The sequence below is a fragment of the Podospora pseudoanserina genome, chromosome 6 (assembly GCF_035222485.1).
Source record: "Podospora pseudoanserina strain CBS 124.78 chromosome 6, whole genome shotgun sequence".
Classification (NCBI taxonomy): domain Eukaryota; kingdom Fungi; phylum Ascomycota; class Sordariomycetes; order Sordariales; family Podosporaceae; genus Podospora; species Podospora pseudoanserina.
The window spans coordinates 813,743-841,312 of record NC_085925.1 but is presented as its reverse complement, the minus strand read 5'-3'; the positions used below and the strand labels follow the sequence as shown (position 1 = coordinate 841,312).

At 52.7% G+C, this 27,570-nt stretch overlaps 10 protein-coding genes and 1 non-coding gene across 11 annotated transcripts; 4 read left to right on the top strand and 7 right to left on the bottom strand.

Moving 5' to 3' along the window:
- Window positions 1–3,820: 3,820 nt before the first annotated feature.
- Window positions 3,821–3,891, bottom strand: QC764_0090210. Its single transcript has one exon. It is a non-coding gene; the product is annotated as a tRNA-Gly (tRNA).
- Window positions 3,892–4,021: 130 nt separating this feature from the next.
- On the bottom strand, window positions 4,022–6,940 carry SEC18 (transport between ER and Golgi ATPase protein). Its single transcript, XM_062949026.1, has 3 exons — window positions 6,410–6,940; window positions 4,574–6,351; window positions 4,022–4,521 (listed from the first exon to the last, which is right to left on the bottom strand). Exons 1-3 carry the CDS (start codon window positions 6,727–6,729, stop codon window positions 4,094–4,096), a joined length of 2,526 nt encoding a protein of 841 aa, XP_062797245.1. The 5' UTR covers window positions 6,730–6,940; the 3' UTR covers window positions 4,022–4,093.
- Window positions 6,941–7,122: 182 nt separating this feature from the next.
- QC764_605210 (uncharacterized protein) lies at window positions 7,123–8,136 on the top strand (the record flags this gene model as incomplete). Its single annotated transcript, XM_062949025.1, has 1 exon — window positions 7,123–8,136. One exon carries the CDS (start codon window positions 7,123–7,125, stop codon window positions 8,134–8,136), a length of 1,014 nt encoding a protein of 337 aa, XP_062797244.1.
- Window positions 8,137–8,205: 69 nt separating this feature from the next.
- On the bottom strand, window positions 8,206–8,787 carry QC764_605200 (uncharacterized protein; the record flags this gene model as incomplete). The annotated part of the gene is made up of 1 exon (XM_062949024.1): window positions 8,206–8,787. One exon carries the CDS (start codon window positions 8,785–8,787, stop codon window positions 8,206–8,208), a length of 582 nt encoding a protein of 193 aa, XP_062797243.1.
- An 859-nt stretch (window positions 8,788–9,646) lies between these two features.
- On the top strand, window positions 9,647–10,513 carry QC764_605190 (uncharacterized protein; the record flags this gene model as incomplete). The annotated part of the gene is made up of 1 exon (XM_062949023.1): window positions 9,647–10,513. One exon carries the CDS (start codon window positions 9,647–9,649, stop codon window positions 10,511–10,513), a length of 867 nt encoding a protein of 288 aa, XP_062797242.1.
- Window positions 10,514–10,919: 406 nt separating this feature from the next.
- Window positions 10,920–13,235, bottom strand: QC764_605180 (uncharacterized protein). Its single transcript, XM_062949022.1, is given in 5 exon segments — window positions 10,920–11,904; window positions 11,925–12,015; window positions 12,202–12,354; window positions 12,413–12,951; window positions 12,962–13,235. The coding sequence occupies 3 exon segments, from the start codon at window positions 12,796–12,798 to the stop codon at window positions 11,934–11,936; spliced, it is 621 nt and encodes a 206-aa protein (XP_062797241.1). The 5' UTR covers window positions 12,799–12,951; window positions 12,962–13,235; the 3' UTR covers window positions 10,920–11,904; window positions 11,925–11,933.
- Window positions 13,236–14,487: 1,252 nt separating this feature from the next.
- Window positions 14,488–14,706, top strand: QC764_605170 (uncharacterized protein; the record flags this gene model as incomplete). Its single annotated transcript, XM_062949021.1, has 1 exon — window positions 14,488–14,706. One exon carries the CDS (start codon window positions 14,488–14,490, stop codon window positions 14,704–14,706), a length of 219 nt encoding a protein of 72 aa, XP_062797240.1.
- A 963-nt stretch (window positions 14,707–15,669) lies between these two features.
- SPB4 (ATP-dependent rRNA helicase spb4) lies at window positions 15,670–21,627 on the top strand. The gene is made up of 2 exons (XM_062949019.1): window positions 15,670–19,718; window positions 19,779–21,627. Exons 1-2 carry the CDS (start codon window positions 19,494–19,496, stop codon window positions 21,588–21,590), a joined length of 2,037 nt encoding a protein of 678 aa, XP_062797238.1. The 5' UTR covers window positions 15,670–19,493; the 3' UTR covers window positions 21,591–21,627.
- On the bottom strand, window positions 17,109–18,320 carry DGK1 (Diacylglycerol kinase; the record flags this gene model as incomplete). The annotated part of the gene is made up of 1 exon (XM_062949020.1): window positions 17,109–18,320. One exon carries the CDS (start codon window positions 18,318–18,320, stop codon window positions 17,109–17,111), a length of 1,212 nt encoding a protein of 403 aa, XP_062797239.1.
- A 41-nt stretch (window positions 21,628–21,668) lies between the features above and the next one.
- Window positions 21,669–23,632, bottom strand: MIR1 (mitochondrial phosphate carrier protein; the record flags this gene model as incomplete). Its single annotated transcript, XM_062949018.1, has 4 exons — window positions 21,669–22,540; window positions 22,598–22,950; window positions 23,021–23,440; window positions 23,514–23,632. 4 exons carry the CDS (start codon window positions 23,630–23,632, stop codon window positions 22,509–22,511), a joined length of 924 nt encoding a protein of 307 aa, XP_062797237.1. The 3' UTR covers window positions 21,669–22,508.
- Window positions 23,633–24,262: 630 nt separating this feature from the next.
- Window positions 24,263–27,536, bottom strand: PPM2 (tRNA methyltransferase ppm2; the record flags this gene model as incomplete). Its single annotated transcript, XM_062949017.1, has 4 exons — window positions 24,263–24,715; window positions 24,764–25,054; window positions 25,107–27,401; window positions 27,462–27,536. The coding sequence occupies 4 exons, from the start codon at window positions 27,534–27,536 to the stop codon at window positions 24,263–24,265; spliced, it is 3,114 nt and encodes a 1,037-aa protein (XP_062797236.1).
- Window positions 27,537–27,570: the final 34 nt, after the last annotated feature.

Genomic DNA, 27,570 nt, shown 5'->3' with positions numbered 1-27,570 from the left:
TCGTCGTTCAGCTACCAGAAAAGACTAGCTGTTGGCAACAAGGCAGGTGCCGATACTCTTTCACATCTCATCATCCGCCTTCCCCATATCCAGCGGTGTCCCAGAGCTTGCTAAAGATAGACAAACTTGCAGTACCGTAACCGAACATTTCTTGTTTCCCAACGGTCTCTCTCAGGGCCAGTTAGAGCATCACGGTACGTACATGATGCATATGCACCCCGCGCTTTTTTTTTATTTGATTCCTCCTTACAGTGGTATGCATGATGTATTTTGAAATAGAGGTCTTCCCCGTGTGATGTTGCCATCGCTTGGAGTCTATTGCAGAATCAATTCCGGTAGTTGAGTTTTTTTCTTTCTTACTTTTCGTTTTGAACAACAAGCGTATATGCAAGTGATCTATCTCAAACGTTGAATTCGTGAAGCTAATGCAGACGCATATGCTATGTGGAGGATGCAACGCCAACTTGAAGCCCATATGTGATGATACCTGTACCTGGGTCATCAATGAAAAGAACCCGATGTCGGGGAAATAAAAACAACGTAGTCATGTGATCGCAAACCTGATGTATCAAGAACGTGCATCCAAGCGAGCTACCAGCTTATTATTGAGGTGATGATTTTTGTCTTTGGTTCGAAGCGAAGGGTATATCAGAGCTATGATATAGGTAGCCCTCATGGGGGTGAAGACTGGGGTGGAATGTAACCTTGTCTCCCAAAACCTCAACTTCAAGGCCAAGAACTTGAAAGGAACGCGCTTCTTTTTCTTAATTTTTAATATATTTTTTTATACACGATGGGTTTGCTTCCCGAACCCGAGGAAAATAGTCTTGATTGAGGCTTGGTCCGGAGAGGGCCCTTGGGATTATAGTGGTAGTTGTTATCATATGAAAGGAATGTTATGGTCATCATGGGACCTAAGAGAGAAGGGATCCACTCCCTGTCACGCGAGCTTCCGTTGCCGAGATAGGGTATTGACGTTTTGGACATGGGGTTGGGGAACAGATAGAAGCTGGAGATGGAATGTTGATAGAAGATGATGTGCCGAGGGAGTGGGCGTGTCAGATTGTGAATGGAGTCTTTGATGTCGTTATCGACTACCTCAGGGTCGGCAGATGTGAATGTGGATAGGTAGGGATGGATCTAACGAGACCAGCCAGCCTCTGAAACCGATATAGCTCGAACCGAGGGTCCTAAGTAGGAAGTTGTGATAGTATCATCTTCATAGATAGCAGATAGAATGACGAATAAGCCACCCAAACAGACGGCAGTTAGTGATCATCACCACCGGCGTTCCCAACCTCCACATGAACCTCGTGTCGAACCATGCACCCCACGTGTTGTTTCACACCTCCGAGCGTGCACTCCGGATGCTTTTCTTCTTCTTCTTCTTCCAGTTGACCGTTTATGTTTCCACACTCCCCGATGCCGATGCTACCAAACGACGACTGACAACCTTAGACGGGCAGATCCCGAAACGGGTATGCTCATCATTCACCACACCCTCCGGCACCACTTTCATGTTCGCCTAAGCGATGATGGCTGTCGGCAGTGTCAACGGGCATGCCTCCCCTAAATAGGAAGCCAGCTCATAGACAGGATGCAAACTCAACAAAAACATTGAATCTTGAAACAAGAGATACAGGTGTGGTGTTGCGCTCTCCGATATTTTCTCCGCCGTGATCCGGTTGGAGGAAGGGGGAAAAACGTGGCTTTCTCGGACAAATAAAAGCTTTCGGACTCGGGAAAATAACTTAGCTGCAGTAGGGGTCGGGTGTATTTTTGGTCTGGTGATCAAAAAACTGACGATTGGGCTTGTGATTCGGGTTTCGACTTTTGGAGGTTGGGTGAGTTGTTAGAGGGGGGTGGATGGATCCGGCTCGCTCCTGATGCTGATGATCGCTTATGAGTGATGATGTATGAGGTGGGAGGGGTGTGAAGAGGGTCCCGGAGTGTTTTGTTCCTTTTTCGGGATTTCTTATCATACTCTGGAGACCATGTGCCTCATTGTGTTGGGAGCTTCAGATGACCCCTGAAATGGTATTGACAGCTGTGTCTTATACTGCTGGGGACTGATTATATGAACAGGAGGTTTACCAACACGTCAACCATACGGGTCGATCAAACTGAGCCATTCTTCTGGTACACTGTAACCTCTGCGGTTGATGACCTTACCTAGGTAGAGAAAATTGACAGTTATATGCTGTTGTACTATCGGTAGGGATGCTGATGTGGCTGCTACTGCAGCAGTTACATGGACTTACGGCATTATGCACAGCAGAAGAGGCACAGCACACCGCCTCCTCGGTCTTTGTGACTCTCACCTCGCGTCACCTTGGTCACCGTCGCCTCGGATTTGTGTTGCCATCACGAGTACAGCGGATGACTTGAGACTTGTGCGGTAGGGAGATGGTGATTACGCAAAAGTACCCAAGACAATTCAAGCTTCATGAAAGCTACTCTGTATTTGAGCCGTTAGCGTTGGTGTAAGCTGGAAAGACTTCGAGACTTATCTCGATCATGTTCAGGAAAGAGTTGCGGTATGGCAGAAATTAGCTATCTTGGTATAGGGCTCAAAAGTAAAGACCTTCTGCCTATGTGATTTAAGTAAGTTTGAAGAAAAGATCCCGAAGTCAAAGGACAGGAATTGAACACCAACAGGTAAACATAGCGTAGTTAATGTTGTTGCCAGTTGCCAAAAGACTCAGCAAAACAATCTCGTCTAATACTACAAAACAACAAGAGCTCCTAAACGCCGAGCAAGGCAGTTGCCTATAGTATGAGCCACTATCTAGATATTGGCGTCCACTGAGATAAGCGTTTCTACTCAAAAGACTCCATCACGCTCTCTAATCGGAGAAGAAGCAGCACCGAAATAGGTCAGAGGGAGTGCACCAAGCTACCTATAAGCCAGATCGACACTCAAGGTCATTGAAACAAGCATTACTGGTAAGAAGGTACAAACAACTTCGAACATGAAGACAAGTAACCTATTGCTTTCCACAATCGACGCATACAAGCTCTGCGAGACCAGTCTGCGCCCACCTTACACAACAGCTCAGAAGCATGAGCCAGGTTGGCATCGTCAACCCAACTGCTACACCCTACCCTACCTTAGGCACCCAGGAATAGTGATACCAATTCTCCCATGGATACTTCGTACATAGGTATATATCCCGCACTCCAAAAGATACCTACACAACTCGAGTCATCTAACAAGAAGACATCTAAACCAAGACTTCGGTTCTTGATTCCACACAAGATGCTTGACCAAGCTACCTATCCAAAACACATCAGCCAGTCTCTTTCCGTCCTGTTAATTCGCTTTCTGTCTACTACTTCCCATTAAGGCACAGTTTATCTTTTCCCACCCCAACCCCCCCCCCCCCTTCTTTTTTTTAATATCTCCAGGATATCCCTATAAACACCCGCCCCACTCAACACCATTCAACCGCCAAACACAACCAAACCTACTTATCCACCACCGCCGCTCTCACTCAACCCTCCCACCACCATCCCTGATATAAACACGCCCGACTTCTCACTCCTTCAGTCATCAAAACAAGCGATAGGCAGTTGACCCTCCACCCAAAAGATAGACTTCAGTCCTATGTAAAACAACCGCTAAACCTGCCCAAGGGGGATTCAACGTCCCAATTTCCTAACCAGAGCCAGCCACAGCATTCTCTTTGCCCCCTTTACCCCCCCCCCCAACCCAAACAAAACGGGAAATTGTCTGCAAAAGAGCAAGAAAAACAGATGAGAGACCCCAAAAAAAAGAGAAAAATAAAAGAGAGCATGTGTGACACAACAGCAAAAGCTATGCATCAGCCGTGAATCGAACACGGGGCCCATCGATGGCAACGATGGATTTTACCACTAAACCACTGATGCTGTTGGGTGGTTTGTTGAAAAGTCTTCTTGGATCATACCTACAGGTAGTACATACGTTCCTGTCAAATCACTTCCACCTCCCCCACCCCCATAACATCACCAGACCACCACCTCCCCTCAGCAAACCCCCTAGATTTCTAAACTCACCCTATTTTCATCAGAGACAAAAAACCTCTATATAACTTCTCTATCCTTCTAACCCTCAAACCCCAGGATACCTAGCAATCTGTCCCGAAATCTGCTCCACAAACCACTCCTCCGGGCTCTCGCTCAGCTTCGCCGTCTCCAAGCTTGTCAACACCGTCTTGATCCCCACATTCACCTCCCTGCTCCCCGTCGCCCGCTCAATCTCCTGCACGATCCGCCCGTGCCTCCCATCGAACGCCCCCACCTGCCCCAGCACCGCCTCCAGCTCGCCCAGGTCCGAGATCGCCGGCACGGGAATCTGGTTGTCAAACGCCGTCGTGACGTCGAGCTGCTCCAGCACCGATCTCTGCGACGTGGTGGCGAGGATGAGCAGCCTGTGCCCCTTGGGTGGTGGGGTTTGAAGAAGCGTGACGAGCGTGTTGAGGATGGAGCCAGAGAAGCGCGCGCCGACGGGGACCCAGTCGATGAGACGCTCAATATTGTCTGAGAAATGTCAGTGACCTTGTCTGATTGCGTAAAAAGGGACGGGGCTTACCAATAACGAGTAAACTCAACGGGGACTTGTAAGCATCCGTAAACAACTTATGCAAATAATCCTTCTTCGCCAGCTCATCCCTATAACCTACCAGCGACGCCGGGGTGATAAGCTTGATAAAAGGGAAATCCGACAGCTGCGCAATCTTCGCCGCGAGCGCTGTCTTGCCGCTCGACCTCGGCCCATGAAGCAAAACACTCATCACCCTCAGGTTCGGCTGCTCTTTCACAGTCTTGACATAGAGCATGCCGTCCTTGAGAATATGGCTAATCCCCCTCGAGTACTCAATGATCCCAAACGGCAACACGTCCTCCAGCTCCGAATCATCAGTACCAAACGCGGGCTTGACCTCGTCCAGCGCGTGCAAGAAATCCTGCATGCCAACCTTCATGTTCACCACATCCTCACTGACACTAGCCGTAGTGCCGGCCTTGATGTTCCTCGCAAAAGCAAACGACGTCGCAGACTTGACCAAACCGCTCAGCTCAGCACCCGAAAAGTTCTTCGTCCTTGCCGCCAGCTCCAGAATATCAACATCACTCCCCATGACATTATTCTCCTTCATCTTGCTCGTGTGGATCTTGAGAATCTGCGACCGGCCAAACTCATCCGGCAGGGAAATCTCAATCTGCACCTCCAAACGACCAGGCCGCAGCAACGCGTCATCAATCATGTCCTTCCTGTTGGTCATTCCGATCAACAGGATATTGTTAAGCTGGTCCACACCGTCGAGCTTGGAAAGCAGCTGGTTGACAACACTGTCACCAACACCAGTGCCGCCACCGGCACCAGACCCTCTCTGCTTGCAGACAGCGTCCAACTCGTCAAAGATGATGATATGAAGCCCAGACTCGTCTCCCTTTTCCTTGTATTCCTTTTCGGCATCGGCAAACATCTTGCGAATGTTTTCCTCACTCTGGCCAACGTACTTATTCAGCACTTCGGGACCGTTGATGATCTTTGGTTCCCTGGCATTAAGCATCTTGCCAATTTGCCTGGCAATAAGCGTCTTGCCTGTACCCGGAGGACCGTAAAGAAGCATACCCTTGACGTGCATAATCCCCAGCTTCTCGATCAAGCCCGGTGGGAAAATGCGCGAAGCAAAAGCTCTTCTGAAAATGGTCGAGAACTCGGCATCCAAACCGCCGATACCCATATCCTCAAACTTGAAGTCAGGGCTGATAATAGCATTAGCAGCAGGCCTCTTGTTGGACGCCTTGAGCTTCAGAGGCGAGCTCGCATCCTTGTAGAACCCAATGCTGGTATGCTTGTGCAGGATACCCCTGGCGCGCGGGTCTGACAACGTGGGCGGCTCCTCGCCATTTTGCGATTGCATGCTCAAGTCCGTCAAGGTGACCGTCTTGACCGTGATAGCCAGGGGCACATTCTTGACGTCCATCAGCAGCTTCTGGCCTGGCGCGAAGAGCTGGTTTTGAAACTGGGCGATAAACTGCTCGGCGAGCTCGTCTTGATCGTATGGTGCGTCGACGACCTTTCTCAGCGACGCAAACCCAATTTCGACGTCTATAGAGCCGAGATAGGTCTGCGCGCTCCTCGCAAAGGGGTCGTAGACTTCGCCCTCGAGCGAGTCCATCAGACCAACGCCGCACCATGTTCTTTGAGGGTCGGACAAGCTGATGCAGCCATCGGGGAAGCCGGGGACTGGGCGCGCTGTGACGACAAAGTCGCCTCCGCCTTTCATCTGGGGGCCGGTGAGGCGGATGTAGACATCGGTGTTTTCGCGGTTGGGTGGGAAGTCTCGGGGGGAGACGGCGCAGCTGTGTTGCTGTCAGTTTGTTGTCCACGATGGGCAAGAGACGGGGTGCAAGAGCCTACAGATTGCCAAAGATGTATTGCGACTGGAGGGTCTTGTCCTCGACCTTTGCCAACCTGAGCGGAATACGGCCAGAGCCGGTCTGGCCGTACCCTCCGGCCTGCTGTCGAGGAGGGGGCGCTTGGCCGTATCCTCCTGGCTGCTGGCGAGGTGGTGGCGCCTGGCCATATCCGGCTTGCTGCGGAGAGCCATATCCTCCCTGCTGCTGTGGAGGGTATCCCGCCTGAGGGGGTCGTTGTTGTTGGACGTTGCGGCCGGGGAGACCGCTACCGCTGCCGCCGCCGCGGGGTCCTGAGCCGAAGAGGGCGCTGCGCGGATCCATCTCGCTCGAGTATGTTTGTGGTGTGCCGGTTGGTAGCGTAACGAGACTAGGTGTCGGGACGCAGTGCTTTGATATGGTGTGATTTCGAAGAAGAGGACAGTTTATATGACGAGTCGCTTTCTTCGTTGCCTGGGAGGAGAGGAGTTGGTGATAGATTTCGAGGTCAATGTAGCTACCACGGGTCAGCTCGCCAGCGGGACAGTTGTTGTCGCAGGCCCACAACATAATGAGGCGAAACGGTGTACAAAGGGGGCGTTTTAATGTATGGGCAGCTTGGCGCCCCATGTTGGGCCCCACCATTTTGTCTTGGCGGCCAGCCATCAAGGTGCAACGTCCTCACTGATGGCCCTTCCTACAGCCATCACATCTTTATCCAGATAAACATCTTTTACAATGCCTCTCCACCTCCTAGGCAAGAAATCATGGAATGTCTACAACACAGCCAACATCGAGCGCGTCAGGCGCGACGAGGCAGCCGCTCGCCTGAAGGAGGAAGCCGACGAGCAGCACATGCAGGAGCAGGATGCTGAGCGCAGGCTGGCCACATTGAGAGGAGAGGTCCCGCCACCGCTTCCTGGACCCGACTCTTCCACAGAAATCAGATCATCAGTCAGGGAGCCACGAGAACCCCGAGAGAAACGCAAACGTCAAGGAGAGGATGACACCGACTTTGAGTTACGCCTCGCAAGAGAACGCCAGGAGCCGCAGTATCAACAGTTCCAATCACTAGCGCCACCCACCACATTGAATACCCCAGATGACTTGGTCGACAGTAAAGGCCATCTCACCCTTTTTACGCCTCAACAAACTCATGCAAAACACCCGGATGTGGAGAAGGAAAAGAAGCAGCAGCTGGCTGAGCAGGCTCAGCTCCGTCTTGGTCCTGGAACTGTGGCTGGGGCAGGTGACGCATGGTATGCCACGCCGGATGACCAAATTTTGTCGGTTGTTCCAAGCAAAAATGTCTTTGGTAAGGACGACCCGAACAGAAAGGCCAGGGAAGCGGCAAGGTTGGTGTCGAGTGACCCGCTTGCCATGATGAAGAGCGGTGCTGCCAAGGTGAGGGAGCTGGAAAAAGAACGAAGGAAGGTAAACGAGGAAAAAGAGAGGGAACTGAGAGAGTTGGAAAAGTCAGAGAGAAGGGAGAGGAGGCATCGACATAGGGATAGGAGCAGCGACAGACGAAGACACAGAGACAGAAACTCAAGCCGGGAAAGAAGGCACAGAGAAAGGAGCAGAAGCAGGGATCGGCATCGCTCTGAAAGAGACTCACGTAGGCGCAGAAGCAGGTCTCCATCTCCCAAGCGCGCCAGACACGAGAAAGGCGGTCACCATTCAGAGAGATCCCACCGCGACAGAAACAGGGAGAGGAAACACACTAGAAGTAGAGATGACACGGAGCGCTGAATTAGACTATGATACCCCAAATACCCAAACCCTGCTCATAATACCCAACCGCAAAATCAATAAACCATTCTATTGCTCCCTCCAAGGCAACTCAACCTTTACCTCGTGCATATCCCTCCTACACAACCCTCCGACCCCACCCTCCATCTTTTCCAACGCTTCCAAAATCTCCTTTTTCAACCCTTCACTCGGCCCCTCTTTCCGATCACTGTACACATCCACCCCTTCAGCCGTGAACAGGGTTTTTTGGAACCAAGTTACAACCCATCGCTCCCCCGTTTCTGGGACCTCTCCGTACCCCAGGATTTCCCAGTGGGAGGTGACAAAGAATAGAAAGCTGGAGCCTCGCCAGTCCCAGCTTGTGAGGGAGTTGGGAACGGAGCCGGTGTCGACGCCGCGGACGTTTTTGAGGGAGGACCCGTCAAGGGGCTCGTACTCGACCAGGTCGGAGATTTTGAGAGGGGGAGCCGGGGGTGGGTTGGGGAGGGGGGAGTAGGTGATTCTGACGTTGCGGGCTTTGCGCCACATGGGGAGGGTGGAGTGGGTTACGGACCAGGTGCGGGAGAGGAAGTCGATGGTTGGGGAGGGGGTGGTGGTGGTGGTGGGTGAGGGGGAGTATTTGGAGGGTTGGTGGAGGGTTATGGGTGACATTTTTGGTGAGTTTGATGATGATGCTGGTGGAAATGATGCTGTGAGATGTGAGATGAGAATGGTGGTGATGGAATGAAAGTGAGGTTGAGATATGAAAGGTGTGAGGAGAGGCAGGGGTGTGCGTGTCCGAGCGTCTAGTTCAGGGGGTGTGACAGGTGTCAAGCCAACTCTTCATGCGGCTTCGGCGGTGCGACATGCAGCGTGTGTAATGGCACAGGTTCCCTGAGATTGCAGATTGATTGAGGTTGGAAAAGACACAGACGAGAGAGGAGTTGGTTGCTGATTCTATTCCAGGCATTCGGTTCACTGTGTTAGAAGCAGGTGGCCCCACTAAAACCTGACCCTTATAGCGGACCCTGGGGCCGTCTTTGACAGTTGAACAACCGTTGGTCCTTCCACCACACTTCTAGACTTCAAACCAACGGTAGTTCCCGTTCAGGGACAAGCCCAATCACCTTATGCAAATCGAGAAGACGGAAAATAAATGTGAAAACTGACAGCTCACAGACATCTCGGCCGGCTGCGGTTACACACACAGAGCCGCTAGAGCGTTCCCGTGGTTAGCGAGAGACCCACAAGGCTGAATTCCATTAACGGCAGCCGACTTCATCTGGTCTCCCGTCACTCCACCACCCACCAACAAAGAGACATCCCGCCCAAGCTTCAACAGCTTCTCGAGGAAATAACGTAATACGCAGGGAAGCTTGATTTCAAGCTGCTGAATCTAGACCTCACAAAGGACCTTTCGAAGCACCTCGGCACACAACACTACCTACTTATTCTCACATATCTGAATCACAAGTCGAGGTCAGCTGGCGACTAACCACCTCATCCTTATTCCCCATTCATTACGTCCAGAATGCCCGACCCCAGCGGAACTTCTCTCGACGGTGGCGACCATCACACCGAGCAAAATGACCCCCAACAAGATGACGAAAGTGCCGAAATGGCTAGATTGATGGGCTTCTCCTCCTTCACCACCACCGCTCGCACTCGCCGGCCCCGTCCCTCCTCCATCTCTGATGAACACCCACCAAGCAAGAGATCCCGGTCAGATGAAGGATCAGCACACCCCCAAGTGCCCGACGGCACCCACCCCGCACCATCCCCTAGGGGCGGTCCAACCCGAGCTTCCTGCTCGCCCATCATCGTCACGACCGATACTCATGTTGACATCTCACCATCCCCAACAGGCCAAGGGTCCGATCCTTTCATCAAGGGATTTCGAGGTTCAGCGATAACAGCCGAGAGGGTTAGTCACGATGAAGATTGCCACAACGCAGCAGCAGCGGAGGAGGGCAGTAATAGTCCAAACCAGGGACAACGCAAAGAGTCAGGTTCCAACCCTACCACCCGGGGTAATTTTAATGCAAGAGGCAGAGGCAACTTTGGTGAGAGAGGAGGCCGAGGAGGGGCCAGAGGCGGCAGAGGTGGCGGTGGCCACAATCCAAACTGGTACATTGACTACTACGACTCCCGCTCCAACGAGAACCCCTGGGAGCCACTCGAGAAGAAGAATGGGTTGGAACCTGTGGGTACCTGGCTGGAAAGGAAGCCTTACCAGCCAAAGGGAGTTCCACAGCAGCAACAAGAACTACAAAGCCAAGAGCACTCAGACCAGCAACAAACTACCCAACCGGAGACAACACAGATTGGTCCCGAACCAAAAGCGCCAGAGGCAGTGGCGGAAGCCAAAGCTGAGGTGTTCCTCGCTGCTGCCACCTGAAACGCAGCGTCTATTCTGTTTCAAGCATCTTTATCTTCTGGCGTGGGAAAAGTTTATAACGCAATGATTGACGACTGAGTTTGTAACACTACAATTTGATAGTACATACCAGACCACTCTTAATTCTTTGCCCTTCAACACATTGTCACCCAAAAGATAGCCAGTGGCATCACGTGATGCTTTCCCCTTGGTGTCCGAGGCATGTCTGTCCAAAACTGCATGCTTCCACCTGCCGAAGCGCTACATATCTGGTTGGGCACCAAGCCATGACCTTAGTAAGATGATCGACCCAGTTCGAAACAAAACAAGTGCTAGTGTCTACATGACAGAGCTGGGCAAGACAGAAATCAGGACATATGTTCATCAACCCTAGGCAACCTTCACCTGACCACCAGTCACGAGATTTCACGGGTACCCAAAAACGAAAGGTATCATTACGACCTAACCAGCTAGAAAAGAAACTACATGGAAAAAACTCTCGTTACTCACAGACCTTGTTTTCGACCCACAGACAAGTTCAGCTGCCGTCCCCTCCATCATCACCCCGTCTTATAAACGCTGCCCTAAAACGGCAAAACGGAGAAGGCCCATGACTATCTCTCCCCACCAGTCTCCTCAGCTGAGACCCCAGTCCACATGGAAAAACCTGCCTGGCTACTCCCAGAAGCAAGGCACGGAGCACCCATCTCCCGGTCCAACGAACAGAACCCCCTGGTCCTCACGCCTGATCTCATCAACACCTCCCTCTGGGCACAGCACATCCGCCTGCTCCCGCCATGCCGCTCTGACGTGCAGTACTCTAGAGGAGGGGGTGTGAGCAGCAAAACCCATCAATTCTTCCCACCCCAAACTCTCTTGCCATCCCCAGTCCCAGTGAGATCTCCCCTGTCAACATCCACAGCCCATATTTCTCCCCCCGCCAATCACCACCCCCACTACCTCCCAGTCGGGAAATTCCAGGGGGAAAAGAATGGTGGGTGGGCGCGGCCCGTAGCGGCGGCGTGATGGAGGGGGCGTGAAACCAAACTCAATCCAGAAAAAAAAAAACGAAAAAAAAAACGCCCGCCATCCCCATCCGCGCATATGCAACAAAAATGCAGAATCATCCACACACCACACGCCCCCCCTGCTAATCTCAGCCCTATAACCTCCACTCGCTGCTTTTACAAAACAGAGATCAGTGGAGTGTGTGTTGCCGCGCGCCTTGCCATTATCAACCTCACTCCTTCCCCAAGGCTGTGGTTTTCCTCCAGCCTTCTGCCCTCACCTGTGAAAAAAATAAAATTTGGATATCCCATCGAAATTGCTGTACCCACCAAAATGAAAAATAACGAACAAGACAATTTTTTTGGACAAGGTTGAGAAAATTAAAAAAAAAAAAAAAAAAAAAAAAAAAAAAAAAAAAAAAAAGGGGGAGGGTTCAATAATCTGGGCTTGGGTACCGAGCGCGAGCTTTGGTGTACTCTTTTGTGTGCTTCTTTGACGCTTTTGTCTTGAGCGACCTATTCTCCATTATTAGCCCCTGTTCTCTCAGAAAACAGCCAGTCCCCAGATTTGCCTCCTGCTGCTCGTCCGCCAAATTTGAGATCTCGCGGTTTTTAGGGGTTCAAAGCCAGATAGCCAAAAATTCCCATGCTTGAAATGCTGAAGGGGAGGGGAAAAAAAAAAAAAGGGGGGCAAAAACTCACGCAACCTTCCTCTGAGTCCACTCCAAATCCTCCCTCACCTCCCTCGCATCCTCCATCCCCTGCGCGAACCTCGCCCTCGTCTTTGCCAGCCTCGCCTGCGCTTTGGCCTGCAACTCGAGCAGTTCCCTGTGTTTGGCGTTCAAATGGCCAGAACTGTTTTAACTGTCAGCTTTTGTCTTCCTCTCCCCAAAATCAAAAGGGAAAAACTCACGCCTTTGCCTGCCTCACAGTATACCCATCCATCACCCCCCCGACCGAATCCATCGCCCCCTCGCTGAACCTCTCAGCCATGTACTCGTTCAAATCCACATTCGCCACATTTCCCGCCGCAACATCCCCCCCAACCCCAGACCCACCACCATAGTAGTAGTCTGACCCCGAGGAGACCGACCCCGACGGACCGACAGAGTAGCTACCACCACCAGTGCTCACCAAACTGTGCCCATCATCTGTGAGCTCAGGGGGCGAGACGGAGTACGTCCCTGTCTCCTCGGCGGGTGGGTAGTATGGAGAGTAGGGGGATTGGTAGGCTGACTTGGTGGGCGGGATGGGGATGGAGGTTGTAGTGGGGTAGTAAGGGGTTGAATAGTGGGACATTTTGATATGGCAAAGTTCGGTGATGATGAGAAGATTGTAGTGGTGGCGGTGGTGGGGAGAATAAAAAAAAGGGTAAAAATGTGTAACCGTTGGGTTTGGGGAAAAATAAATAAACTTTCTGCCCAAGGTAACTAGGGTGAAATGTTTGTGTATGTGTGTGTATGTGTGTGTATGTGTGTGTGTGTGTGTGGCGGAAAGGGTTGTGAATAGATAGAATGGTTGGATGGACAAGACCAAGAGTAAGGTGTCACTTGTGAAAGTCTCTCTTCTTGGGTAAAGTGTAGTAAAGTAATGGTGTGTGTGCGTGTGTGTGTGTGAAAGCAAGCAGACAGAGCTGTAGCGCAGTATGGTAGGTATCAAGCCCAACTCAACTTGTTCTCGTTGTAAAGAATGGAAGAAAGAAAAGTGAAAGAAAAGCAATCTCTCCCATATCTGCCATCTCCCCCCCTTTTATACATTTTCCCCCTTCCTCCCCTCCCCCCCTCTCATCCAGTCGGCCGATGGCATGCCGATTTCATCACGAGGGGGAGAGAGAGGGGGACATGGATAAGGACGGACTCTATCCATCCCCGAGGAGGGCAACTCCTATTCGTTGAACCAAAAGCCTACACACTAACTCACTTGGCCAGAACAAACCAGGCAAGTAGGTATGTGATGAGAAATAAGTATGGTGACGACGTTCAATTATCGGTATTGATCAAGAAAAAAACGTAAACCTCACCCCCCTCCTTCTCACACACCCTTGATATCAACCACTGACCAACAGGACCGTATCAATGAATGGGGTGATCCCTGGAGGAAGAAACGAAAGCCACCAAGCGCCAGAGGGACCTATAGGAAAGTTTCAATGTGATCACAGAAAGAAAAAGGAGCGAGTGAAAGCAACTCGCATATGCCGAGAGGTGGGACTATCAACCGTTTGTATTGACTACAACGGGGGAGCCGGCACTCCGGTTGTAAGCCCAATGGCTCCGGGGAGGGCAATTGTGTGTTGTGTGTGGGAAGGAGGAGGCGAAAGAGATAGAGGCTTCAAGGTTTCAAGGGAGGATACACTCCATCTCGAAAGAAAGCCGGCTGATGGAGGGGGGGTGTACATAGCCATGTAGACGACGACTAGTCCCGGCTGAGAGAGAGAAAGAGAGGCAAGAAACAGCAACATGGTTGGCATAGACTGACTCCCTGCTCGGGACAAGATCCTCTCTTCTGCAGATGACGGGACAGGGATGGGGTGTAGGAGATAGAAAGATTGGGGGGGGGATGGGAAACACCTGTGAGAGGTAAGTTTCGCCGCAATTGGAGGTCAGAAAAGTGACGACGGTCTGGACGACAACGATGTGTGTGTCATCAGACACTACCAGACCGGCAGAGACAGACAGGCAGACGAAACGGTAGCTGCAGATAGGCTGGGTGATGGGAACAGGAGACAATATCCACGAACCAGGAAGCGGCGGACCGGAAGATGGCGAAGGAGTGAAGTGGAGGCATGTGTGGAGGTATATGCACCGTTTGGATCCACGAACCAGGCAGGAATCAAGTTAAAAGCGGCGAAGGTTGCTCAAAGATACCTAGGCTGATAGCCCACCGTTTCGTTGGCTCGGACAAGTCGAAGAGGGAGGGGGGGAAATGAAGAAGCGGACGTCAAACAAATGTTGCAAAGTCGGGTTAGGCAGTGATGCATCAAGTCGGGCAATGTGTTGTCCAAATCCCAGAAGACAAAAAAGAACAAGACGAATGCCTGCTGCAGAGTGGCCTGCATCCTCTTACACCGTATGTTGGACTTGGCCTGTGCGCGACTGGCTAAGTTGTCTCCGGCCCCTTGCAAAGCTGGAGGGCATCTTTCCTGACATCGAGGATTTCAAAGAAGGAAAAAGGTGGAATAACGCCATTGGTCCAAGGCTGAAAAGGTAAATCCCTCTGCTGTCTCGGTGAAAGTCGGCGGATTGAGTGGCTACTCGACCTGCAAAGGTGGAGGTGCCGCCTCTGGACTGCCCCCCCGTGGCAGTCAGCCATGAATCCAGAATGGCATGGCAGAATACTCCTTTTTTTTTTTTTGTTTTTTTATTGCCCACCCCCACAGCCTGCGTCTAGAAATGCAGGTTAATAAGCCCTGGCATAACCTTGACTTTCCGTGTTCCCATCCGCCTTCTGCTGCAAGGCTCTGTTTCTTTCTTTTCTTTTTATCCACCTTATGATAGTCTACACCATATATGGGCCGAGCATATGTCGTGCCTCCCGGGATCCGCTTTACCGAAGGAAGGTTTTGGAATAAACCCCAGGCACAGGCACCCGCTGTCTAATTTTTCCCTTGCCTTTCCGGTTTTCGGTGCTCCGTTGTACGCAACCCAGGTACGGCAGTGATGTGATGTCGTTCCTTTTGCAGCTGCCATTGATATTGAAAGTGGCGAGTTCCCGAGACTTGCTTGCTGCTCTTCTCAGAGTTGAAGGGTCTCGAATATGTGCATATCCCGACTGGCAGGAGGGAAAGCGGTGAGCCGTACCGTGTCTCTGATGGCAGGTGTTGGACATCAAAACAGAAATTGGAGTATAGGACACCCAGAGGAGTGAGTGCCCGGATGAAGGACCCAACTGATGGATCAGGCAAGTGGCCACTCGCTACCTCAAAGCCCCGGCTCGGTAGCAAGTCAGCAGCTGTTGTTATCCAGACATCATCCCACCCGACAGGCCAAGTCACTCGTAAATCCCCTAGACCGCTACACCCCTGGTTTGTCCAAGAAGCACCTAGGATAACGGCATATAGCAGCTGCCGGGTAGAAGGCCGGAAAGGAGGGGCATGACTTCCTCTCCATGCGAGACAAATAACGGCTTGCCGGCTGTTTCTTCTTCTTCGAGCCGACCCAATGGCCGAATTCTTGTGGGACAGAACTTCAACCACTGACGAGAGCGTGAGAGCGAGAGAACCCGCCAGCCTGGGCCCGCTGTGGATGGGATGGATGGTTGGTGAGCTAATAACGAGTGCTGTTCCTGCAGGTCTAACTGGACGTCTCGAGGCTAGCCAGTTGGCGTTTTTCTCCATCTCCTCCAGTTGGAAAAACGGCCAGGCAGAACCACCAAATCACGGGAGATATTGCCAAGTATTGAGTCAGAATGAGCCAGTCAACAGCCAGGCTGTGTAGGCGTTGGCTTTGAGGATCGGTAAAGAGGAACGAGGCCGGAGGTATTCTTCAACAGTTTCGAATGAAACGCCAATCCTCGATGCAGGAGCTCGGGAAAGACAGCAGCAGTAGCAGCATGTTATGCTGAGGAAGGGGGACAACGCATCAAGGGAGGAGACGTCCTGCCGCACGTCCAGCCGTGGGTGTGGTGCCGCACCAATTCAATGGTCTTCTCGATCCACTGGGAATTGTTCGAGAAAATCCAGTGGAATTTAGCGGAGAGAATGTAACTCTCAGAGTAGGAAACTGGACCGGCATGCAGTCAAACGCAGACGTGCGTTGCGCCGGTGCCGAGCCCTTGATGACTGGGCACGATTTCATAGGACAAACGAAAAATCATGGCAGCCACAGGCGGATTCCCTTCTCCATCAGTCAGTCCCCTCTTTTCAGCAGCCGATAGACATGACATGGAAGTCCAAGAGGTGGCTCGTTCGTTTCGTTCGGGAGTCATATCTTCAGAGTACCTTGAATATGCATGGAGAAAAAAAAAAGGCTTGGCGCAACCAGGTGTTCGTGTCGAGCATGCGGCTAGGGCTTTTGTCAGAGAAGGATGGGCGAATCATCAAAAGTGGTTGATGCAATCGAAGGAACCGTTCGTGGGACAAACCACCTGCCGTGACAGCCTCTGGAGATTATTGAAAGGCGCAACACGAAGAGGAGAGAGACGGACGGAGGGCCCCCTCCTCTGAACATGATCCCCGCGTGTAAGCCGATGCAAGACATACAGTCAAGCTGCGTGGCAGCTGCAGAGCCAACAAAACCCATGCGCCTTCTCCAAATGCCCCCTCATTCCAAAGCATATATCATGGCATCATAAGTGCTCCCCCACCGCGGGGTTGATGTAGGGCCTGAATAGCTGTGCCATAGAGCGAGTGTACACTTTTCGATATTCGAATGTTCCGATGGGATCCATAGGTAGTAGGTAGAGAAATATGTATGTTGAATGAGATAAGAGATTCGAGGTGACGTCTACGTAGGTATCCTTTGGGGTCAATAAACCACCCAACCCCAAGCAACGCCGTCCATGCAATTTAATAAACATACACATCCAACCGGGCCGCATTCGTTGCCGCCGCCGGCCAGATTTCTTTTTTCTGTCGTCTTCTCGTGTTGAAACCCTGACAACCACGCCTCGCTTTAACCAAACACCTTGAGAAACCCCCAAATTCCGAGACCGCTGAGAACCGGGATGGTCAGATTATCATCCCAGCCAAAGAGGTCAACCACCTCGCTAGCCGCAGCCACAAACCCAGACCACAGACTCATGACACCAAGCGCAAGCCCTCCAGAAATAGTCGCCTTCGCCGGGGCCAGGCCCACAGCATCCGCCAAGAGTTGAGGAAGACGGAGAGTTCCCGTAAACATAAAGTTCTCATCTCCCGGGAAGGGTCCCTTGGTCGGGGCGAGCCACCCCCAAAAGTACACAGCCGTCCCGACGCCGACAAGGAACGCAGCCGAAGAGCCAGCAAGGGACTTGCCGCGGCGGAGACGGGGGGTGTACCGCCCATACAGCCTGCCAAAGGTGCTTGCGGCCGTATCACACCAGCTCAGCAGCAGCGTGGCCATAACTCCGACATCCTTGGGGAAAAAGTACAGGGCCGTCCACGCACCCAAGAGGTAGAAGATAACACCGTTGTAACCGGAAAACTCACTCTCGCGCATCAGGGCGCCCAAGACCTTGACGTAAAACCGGTTGAATGGCTGGTAGTGATGGCGCACCACATCCACGGCGGCGATGGGTATCAAGGCACCCATGAGGTAGGGGCACACAGAATAAGTTTGTGTCCCCGAGAGGTAGAGCCATACGACGAAGAAGCCGATGGATACGTGCAGGGCCTTCCGGGGTACCTCGTGCTTGTGCACAAACGTCCTCCAGTGCCTGTGGATGGGAATCAGACCGAGTGGGCTGGGACTTCGGCTAAAGTCCCGCCAGCTCCATCCATAATAAAGTGATGGTGTGGGCGGGGAGAGGTGCCCGTTTGTTTCTGGTGCTTTTTCGCCCGTGCTCCCGTTGGGCGTTGCGATGGCTGTCGTCGTCGCTGCCGTCGCCGCGATCGGCTGGAGAGCGCTGGATGCCATCCTTGAAGTTTTCCTTGGGCTTAGTTGGGCTACCTTTCGCGTGTCGATCGGGCTGCGGCTTCGCGTCCGGGCCCTTGAGAGTTCTGGGCTCTCGTCCTCCTCGATATCCTCCTCTACTGGTAGTGGCGTCGCCAGCCTCCTCCTCGCCGCCGACCGAGTCATCGGCCCGCTGTATCCATCCTGGCCGGTTCCATCCTGCTCTGACGGCGTTGGACTCGGCGATATGACGCGCGGGGTAGATGGGATGGCTTGCTTTGTTCGGCCAGACATGTCGTAGGGAAATGGTGGTAGGGCTGGCAGTGCGACACAACCTTTGATGATTCGTGGGAGACGGGAGAGCTGCAGCGGCCAGAGGGAGGTGGGAAGGAAGCAGTCTTTTCTCGGGTCGTTGGGCGAGATAGGGGCGGGGGCTAGGGCATTAAAGACGGCCTGGTGGTATCGAAAGAAGGCTTGAACTTTTTCTGTGGAATCCAGTGTGGTGTTTGGGTTGATGCGGTGGAGTGTGAGTACTCCGCCGCATGGCTGGTGCGAAAGGGTCGAATCCCGGCGGTCCAGGGGGAGAGTCGAATCGGTGCGTTCTTGGATCCCGTTTCCCGTTGGGCAGTGCGGTGCGGCGGGCTTGGAGCGCGGTGCTGGGAGGAAGAGCGAAGAAATTTCGGCTGGTGCGGGAGGGAAGACACAGCGGCCAGCGGGCTGACCGGGGTGCTTTGAGGCCTCAGCGTTGCATGTGACACTTGATTTAAGATGGGTTCAATGCCGCTCACTATTAGTGTCAGTGTCTGTAACTCTCTGACCCTCTTGTTGTCGATGGTAAATTTTGGCTTGATATTCTTGAGAAGAGACAGGATAAATCCCCGTTTTGATACTTCGTACTCCTAAAAAAGAGTTGTTGCGAGGAGAGCTGTTTTTTGTGTGCTCAATGGTGCCTCACATCCAAGTCCCGGCCAGCTCCAGCGGCCCTCCACATTCTGCCAGTCCCGCCTGCAAGGAATGACGTTACCGCCTGTAATTATGCACACAACAACTGATATTTTTTTACGAGTTCAGATGGCATCCCACCATGGGTCACCTGTCCCGTCCTCCGTCCCTCCAAATTCGCCCATTTCCCGGGCTAATTGCTTCACAATTAAAAAGAAACTAAAAGCCACGTCGACATCAAGAAACACGGCAAGCCTTGGCCCACGACTGACGACATCATCCACCAGAACCCCCAATGTCATTTTGCTCATGTGCTCACATATGGCCCGTGCTCTGAACTACAAGGGTGACCCGGTCTGCCAAGTCCAGTTTGGCTTATCGATAAGCTGATAAGCCCTCTGCTATCGAACTGATCCCCGACATTTTTTTTTGGAGGCTTCAAGTGGTATGTCAATTGCGCGACAAGCAGACGAATAGAGGGGCTGTCCTTTTGTATTAAAATCCGACAATCGCAAGACCCTTCAGATGGCGCCAGTTCAACCACGGGCCAAAAAGACCCCCAGGACTTGGGATTCGCTGAACCAGAGTCTCCCTTCATGGATCCTCGACTATCTTCAGACGTCTGGCTTCGAGCAGCCGACGCCAGTGCAGAAGTCAACACTCGATCTTTTCAGGGGGAACAAGGATGTCGTCGTGGAAGCTGTCACCGGTAGTGGCAAGACGCTGGCTTATTTGATTCCAGTGGTCGAGGTACGGAAACCTACCATCGCAATTACCATTGATTCACTGTGTTGACATAAATGTGTCTAGAAACTCTTGCGTGGAGACGAAGCAGCCAAGAGGCACCATGTCCAAGGCATCATCATTGCGCCCACCCGCGAGCTGGCGCAACAGATCTACAACGTTTGCGTCAGCCTCATCAAGTTCCACCCTCAGTCGGCCGAGCAGCTGCAACATGACCGAGACGAGAAGCGAACCATCACATCCGAACCGGTCGTCTACCCCCAGCTTCTGGTGGGAGGAACGACAAAAGCGGCCGAAGACCTGAGCGCATTCCTGAGGTTATCACCAAACCTCCTCATCGGCACACCCGGCCGACTCGCCGAGCTCCTCGCCTCCCCTTATGTCAAGGCCCCCGCCTCCACCTTTGAAGTCCTCGTCATGGACGAAGCCGACCGCTTGCTGGACCTTGGTTTCTCCCAAGAACTCAACCGCATCCTCGGCTACCTCCCCAAGCAGCGCCGCACAGGCTTGTTCAGCGCCTCCCTCAGCGACGCCGTAGAGCGCCTCGTCACAGTCGGCTTACTATATCCCCACCGCATCACCGTCCGAGTACGAAACCTCAAAGACGGCGGCGAAATCCAAGAGCGCAAGACCCCAATGTCCCTCCAAATGTCGTACCTCATCACCCCCGCCAGTCAAAAAATCCCAGCGCTCTGCCAGATCCTCGAAAAACTCAACCCCCGCCCGGCCCGATCCATCGTCTTTTTCTCTACCTGCTTCGCGGTAAAATACTTTGCCAAGGTCCTCCACAGCGTTCTCCCAGAAGGCTTCAGCGTTGTCTCACTCCACGGCAAACTCGAGCCCCAAGTCCGCGAAAAGAACTTTGAGCGCTTCGTCAACTCGACCTCCCCATCCATCCTCTTGACCACCGACATCGCCGCCCGCGGTCTGGACATTCCACAAGTCGACTTGGTAGTCCAGCATGACCCACCGACAGACACAAAGGTGTTCATCCACCGCTGCGGTCGTGCCGGTCGCGCCGGACGTCGCGGTTTGGCGGTGGTGTTGCTCCAACCAGGTCGTGAGGAAGGTTATCTCCAACTGCTGGAAGTGAGACAAACACCATGCACACCGTTGGAAAGACCCGAAATTGTTCTTTCTGAAGAGAAAGCCAAGGAGATCTCGACAAAAGTAAGGAAACAAGCCATCACGGATAGGGAAGTGTACCAGCTCGCTCAGAGGGCGTTTGTTTCGTGGGCGCGAAGCTACATTGAACACCAAGCCTCTTCCATCTTTCGGATTTCTGACCTGGACTGGGTGGACCTAGCCCACGGCTACGGGCTGGTTGAACTCCCCAAGATGCCGGAGATCAAGGGCAAAAACATTGACCGCTCCCTCGGCCTGGGCATAGACGTGGAAGCCATTCCGTTCAAGGACAAACTCCGCGAAGAGAAGAGATTGGAAGAACTGGAAAAATGGAAAAAGGAAAAGGCGGCTAGGGTGGCTAGCCAACAGGAAAATGGGGAGCGGGCGGGGCAAAAGAGGAAGACGAACGAGGCTTGGAGTGAGAAGCAGGATGCGGAGGAGCTAAAGGTGGCGAGGAGAGAAAAGAAGAGGAAGAGGAAAGAGGCGGAGAGGGCGAGCAAGATGACGGAACGGGAAAGGGAGGAGCACATGAAGCTGGAGGATATGATTGAGCTTGTGAGGAAACAGAATGAGGAGAAGGCTAGGCAAGAGGCGGAGGAGAGGAGGAAGGAGAGGGTGTTGGGGGGGGACGGGAAGACGTTTGGGGCTTTTGGGAAGGGTGGTGGTAGTGGTGGTGGGGTGATGACGAAAAAGAAGATGGTGGTGGGAGAGGAGGACAGTGATGAGGAGGAGTTTGGCGGGTTTGACGATTAACGGATGTAGTGTGTGTGGAAGGTGAAAAATATAGAAGATGATACCCCACGTATGTTCGTCTGAATATACACTTTTGGATTTCTCGTTAGGTTTCATGGAGGGACTGACTTAATTGTCTATTCGGAATTGCCCGGCCTTCGGGTCATGCACCCAGAGCAAATATTGTCCTCTCAACCGTTCCCAAGCCTTCAGGGGTAAAGGGGGCATTAATCAACCACTTCCCTATCCAGTACCAACACTCACTTACGTACAACACCAAAGATCAACAAATCATCCAAAAAAAAAAGACCTCCACCATTCCCTGAAATCTCAACTATTATACACATCTAACCAACACTCCACCTAGGCACAGGAATAAGCGTCTTTGCTCTTTCTTTCTTTCTTTCTATTTGTCTCCCAGACAAAGAGTTGCTCTCTCCGATCTAATCGCTCTATAGTTCTCTTGAAAGCATACCACTTTTTTTTTAATCGCCCAAGACAAAGAAAAAAAAGACAATTCCCAAATCCCTGCCCATTTAGAGTATTATAGCCATACACACAACAAAAGAAAAGATATAGCGAAAAGGCGCTTCAAAATCCCGGAAATGCAAACAAAGACCGGGGAAATAAAACACCTTTTCCCTCAAAGCGAGCAACATTTGTGCAAGATGCCGCGCAGTTTTTTCGTTGATGCCCCCGAAAGACACCCTGCCTGTTGTTGGTCGTTTTTTTGGTTTGTGTCGCTGTCATTCAGGTCGTAACAACAGCAGCCGTCGAAATTTCTCTCCAACTTCCCCCCAAAATCTCCACCATCATAACCCCTCCAACCTCCCTGCTCCACAAAAGCGGGGATTAAGCCGCAGAGACGACATGTGGAAGTCTCTGTGGTTCCATCACCACTTTTGTTGGACTACATCGGCATTGACTATGTTAAGTCGCTTATTTGCCGATCTCGACACCGCCAGTGGCACCTGTTGCAGATAAAGTCAGCACTTGTTATCCAAATCGACCAGGAAAAGAAAACATACCAAGAGCCTTCTTGATGTCACCGTAGATGGCGAACTGGAAAGCGGTAAGGGTGCCGACCATGAAGAGACGGGCGCCGATGCCGGTGTAGGAGCCCTTGAGGCCGAGCTCCTTGGCGATCTTGATGAGGCGGGTGGTGGTGCCCTCGCCGGGGGCGCCGGGGGTCTTGTTGATCTTGCTCAACATGGTGTCGGCGGGCTGAGAGACGATGGCAGCGGCGAAACCGGCAACGAGACCGGAGCCGAGGTTGACAACAGTCTGCATGCTGTCGGCCATGTCCTTCTTGGGGAAGACCTGGTAGACAGCCTCGGCGACCTTCTCGTAGACAACGAACTTGGCCATGGTGTAGGGGATCCTAGAGAATTGTCAATATCTGGGGTCCTATTCAGGAGGCCAAAAAAAACGAAAAAAAAAAAAAAACATACTGCTTGAACAGAATGGGACCGAAACCGGCGTAGAAGGCACCAACACCCTCGTTCTTGAGCATCTTGCCGAAGCCGCCGATGAGGCCGGAGGCATAGGTGGGCTGGGAGACGAGACGGATACGGGTGGCCTCAAGAGGGCAGAGGGCAATATCGGCGAAGAACTCGGCCATGGCGGAAGAGGCGAGGTAGACACCGGTGCGGTACTTGGAGGCGTTCTCGTAGCCTAGATAGTTGATGGCCTGCTGCTTGAACAGCTCGTAACCACCGAACTTGAGGGAGCCCTGGAGGAAGTAACCGGCGAAGGTAGGGCCGACACCAGTGAGGAGGGCACCAGCACCCTCATTCTTGATGACCTGCTTGAAGCCACCGATCATGCCCCTGTTGTAGGTAGCGGGGTCGAGCTGGATGCGAGTCTTGACGCTGTAGAGGAGGCGGTTAGCTTTTCGATATTCCGTGGTGATCTCGTCGGCGCAACGGTGCTGGGAGGACCTACACATCGACGGGGGTGAGGGCACCGTGGGTGACGGAGCAGCAGATGGCGCCGGCAAGGGCGAATCTGGAGTAGAGGGCAACGCCGCTCAGTTGGGGCTTGGTCTCGGTCTTGGTGGCCATCTTGACGACTTTGATGAGAAGTGGTGGAAGATTGAGTGGAGTTTGGTCCTGAAAGCTCGGGGGCGCGAGGATTCAAGAAAGATCGGGAGACAATTGGGGACCTGTGGGAGAGTTCCGACGTCGTTTGGGCAGTGGATGAGCTTTTTTGGAAAAAGTGAGGTCGGGGCGGGCTTTCGGGAAAAGGGACCTTAAAAAAACTGGCCCGGCAAATCCCGGGTACACGGCGGGCATCAAAAAGACGCACTGGCCAACCAACCGTTGTGGATTTTTGACTAAAAGGGCCACAGGGCCCACCGCTACTACAGCCCACGGTGACATTGATGTGTAAGAGATAAGATAACAAGATGCATCACTGGAAAAGGTCAAGCCCTGAAAAATGTCTCAGTCTCATGCTCATCTTCTGCCGGTATGTTTTCCCAGTTCGAACCCATCTCCATCAGTAGACCAAACAATACCAATTATTTTTGGACGCCCGGTCGTCAGTTGGTAGCACAATTCCATCCTGCGCTGTGTGCCGCCTGGGCACAACGGACCTGTCAGGGCAGTCCCTTGACGCATGTGCCTTGCTGACTCGATGAAAAGCCTTGAGCTCTGATTGGCTGCCCTATCCAATAGCTAGAACTTCTACACTCAACCCCTTGCCTTCCGCCTCAGCTCATCAGCCAACCTCAAGAGATAAAACTCTCTCGCCTCGGCCGGCAGCTTTTGAAAGCTATTCGCGATGCGACCAATGTCTTGCCTGCCCTTTTCATATGCCGCCAGATCACGGTTCCCATACACATCTTTACCGGCAGCATATGAGTTGCTGTCAAGATCTCTGAAAAACACATTGACCGCGATGCTCTTGTCCGAGGTTGGTGTAGCTGTGTGCAACCACAGCGGGGGCAGGAAGAGGACCTGGCCAGGGCCCAGTACAGCCTCGTGAGGGTGTGTCTGTGTTAACTCCGGCGACTCAAGAGACGAAAATACGTCGATGCTAGAGCTGGAAGCACCGGGTGCAAACGACAAGTGCTCAACGTCTGAGGGTGGGAAGAGAATGAGTCTTTTGGAACCCCCTATTTGGCAGTATACATTTGCCATAACCTGATATGATTAACGCACCGTTTTACTGATATCAGAGAAACAACTTACATCGTAATGTAGCCACATATTCACTGGCCCAGACAGCCTCAACACCGAGCTAAACAAATTCTCCCGCACCAAAGCCAGCTGCTCCGGCAACACAAAGTCACCGCCCAAAGTCGGAAAGTCCTCCTCAAGCACCGACGGCTTCTCTGTGGGCTTCTCCTGTGAAAGTGCCCGCAGATACAGCCTGCCGCCTTGCTCAATCTTTTGTGCCAAGTCTCCGAATCCAGTTGTTACGTATCGGAAGTTCTTGGCATTGAAATCCATTACTTGAGTGGCGGCTTCGTGGATGACAACCTAGGATCGTTAGCTAACGCATATCATGTCGACAGCCATAGTGAGAAAATACCTTGCGGTCGCTGCCAACCTTTTCCGCCAAGTACTTCAGGTTCCAAGAGGCGACACAGCTGCCCAGATCCAAGCCTTCCAGCACCACCGGACGGCCTGCCCGGACAACCTTGGCGAAGTCATCTGCTGTCTTGAGTTGAACACGCTCGATGGTCTTGATGGCTATGCTTGAGGTTCCGTTTTGGAGCTTGGTTCGGATGGGAAGACTCCGCTCTCCTGGGATGATGTCGACGGTCTTGTCGTGAGTCCAGTGAGGGAGAGCCCCAGTTGTGCCAGAGCCTGGTAAGCGCAGAGAATACACGCCCTTATTCCAGAAGGTGCCCATGGAGAAGCACGTAGCACCGCCCCCGGTAATCACTATTCTGCCGTCAGCTGCTACCACGGCTGAGTGTCCAGTGTAGAGGGCACGAGGCGACGCGTTGGATATCAAGCGGCGAGTAATCTTGTACTCTGTGCCTGTCACTGAGAAAGTTACGATCTCGTCGTTGTGGCCCAAGAGATGGCCTCGAGCCACTCCGCCCAAAATGATAAACTCGCTGCCGTGTTGAACGCAGGTTGCTCCGAACCTTGCTACCAGCCAGCTGGAAGCATCCGGGTTGGAATCCGTCCGAGGTTGTAAACGGGTGAATGTGATGAAAGGCTTCCTGATGTCTGAGATATCTAGCTCCCAAGACATCACCTCTTTTGTGAAGAGTGCATCCACCAGGCCACCGGCGTAGATACCGCTGAAACTGGCACCCGCATTGCTGCTCTTGACACCGATGACACCTCCATATCTTGCCGCGAAGGGGTCGCCTCTTGCATCACACTCAACCCACCCCTTTTCGTGCCGATACAGCAAACACCCATCAGATGTCGAGCTTTTTCCTCTACCATTCATGAGCAAAGCCATTCCTGAGGTTCCGAGAGCGACAACGGCTGGCCGATAGAGCGGTACGGGGAGATCGTATGTCCGCCTCCAGGCATTCGACTTCTTCTCGTACAGCCAGCAGTCTTTGAGGGGCCTTGATGGTGGGCCGCGGCCTCCAACAAGCAAAACAGAGTCTCCGATATCCACCAGGGAGTGGCACATCCTGCTTGAAGGCCCTCCCTCTCCAAATGCGAGTCCGCTTGCCTCGCCCTGAGTGAAAACGTCGCAGGATTGCAGTCTGTTCCTGGTCCCCAGTCCCAGAACGTTCACAATCTCCGATTGCTTCCCCTTTTGAGAAACTTCCATCGCGGCAGCAAACCTCCTTTGTCCTCGAGTGCCCGTCGTCTCATCAACCTGCGTCTCTACCGCTCCCACCGGAATCTCAACACCAGAATGCACGACCGGCTTAGCTCCCCTCTCCCCCACCGTCCTCGCTCTCACAACACAGTAATGACTTCCGAAAAGCGCAAACTCCTCCCACTCATCAAACTCCTCCACATCATCCAACCTCACCCTCTCCTCCCCGGACAAAAACGTCTCGTCCCCCCAAGCCTCCCACAAAGTCCAGACCTTCACCTCCACCCATCCCCTCTCCTCAAACCTTTTGCGTTGCTCCGAAACCGTAGGATAACGCTCCACCGACTTCAACTGCGTATTCAACTTGTCAAAATGCCCCAACATCGTCCTCGCAAAAGGGTGCCCCGTCCCATCCGGTAGAATCTGCTCCAGCAATACAAACTCCGCATCCCCCATCCTGCCCGCCCACTCTATGACCCCATCCGCCCCCTCCCTCTCCATATAAGTAATACTAACCTCGGCAACAAAAACAAACTCACACTCCTCCCTCCAGTGCCCCCCCCCAAGCACCTCCCCCATAGCCTCTTCCAACCTTTTCAAATCCCGTAGATCAACCCCCACCATCGCATACCCCTCACTATCCAACACCACCGGTCCCTTTCTCAGCACCTCCTTCCCATCCACCACCACCCTCTCCCCCTCAGGCACCCTCCCCCCCCTCAAATAACCCCTCAAGGCCCCCTCCCCCATCACGACCCCCTTCTTCCGTTCCATCAACTCAAAAAAATCAACATCCACAAACTTGACCCCCCCACAATCACCCCCATATCGACTCCAACACTGCCAAGGCAGGACATCACTCCCCGCCCCCAAATTAACAACCACCTTTCTCTTCTTCCCCTCCCTCAGCGGTCTCTTTAAGAAGTCCCTCACCAGGACATCGATCACTCGTAGTCGTAACCAATACCCCCTGTTAATCAACGGAGCGCGCCGCTGATACTTGGAGACAAAGTACCGGAAGAAGGGCGGTTCACTGGCGTAGTAGATCTTTTCCACGGAGCGTTTGGATACGATGGAAGAGGAGTTTGTCTGTGGCTAAAAGGTTAGAAGGGAGGGAAAAAAGGGGGGGGGAGAGGGGGGGAGACGGACTCCCATGACTTGATCATCTTGGGCTTTGGCTGCGGGGGATTTGGTGTCGGATTTGAGTTTTTTTGGTTTGCCCATTTTGTCGGACTTGAGTTTTGTATAAAAGGGAAAT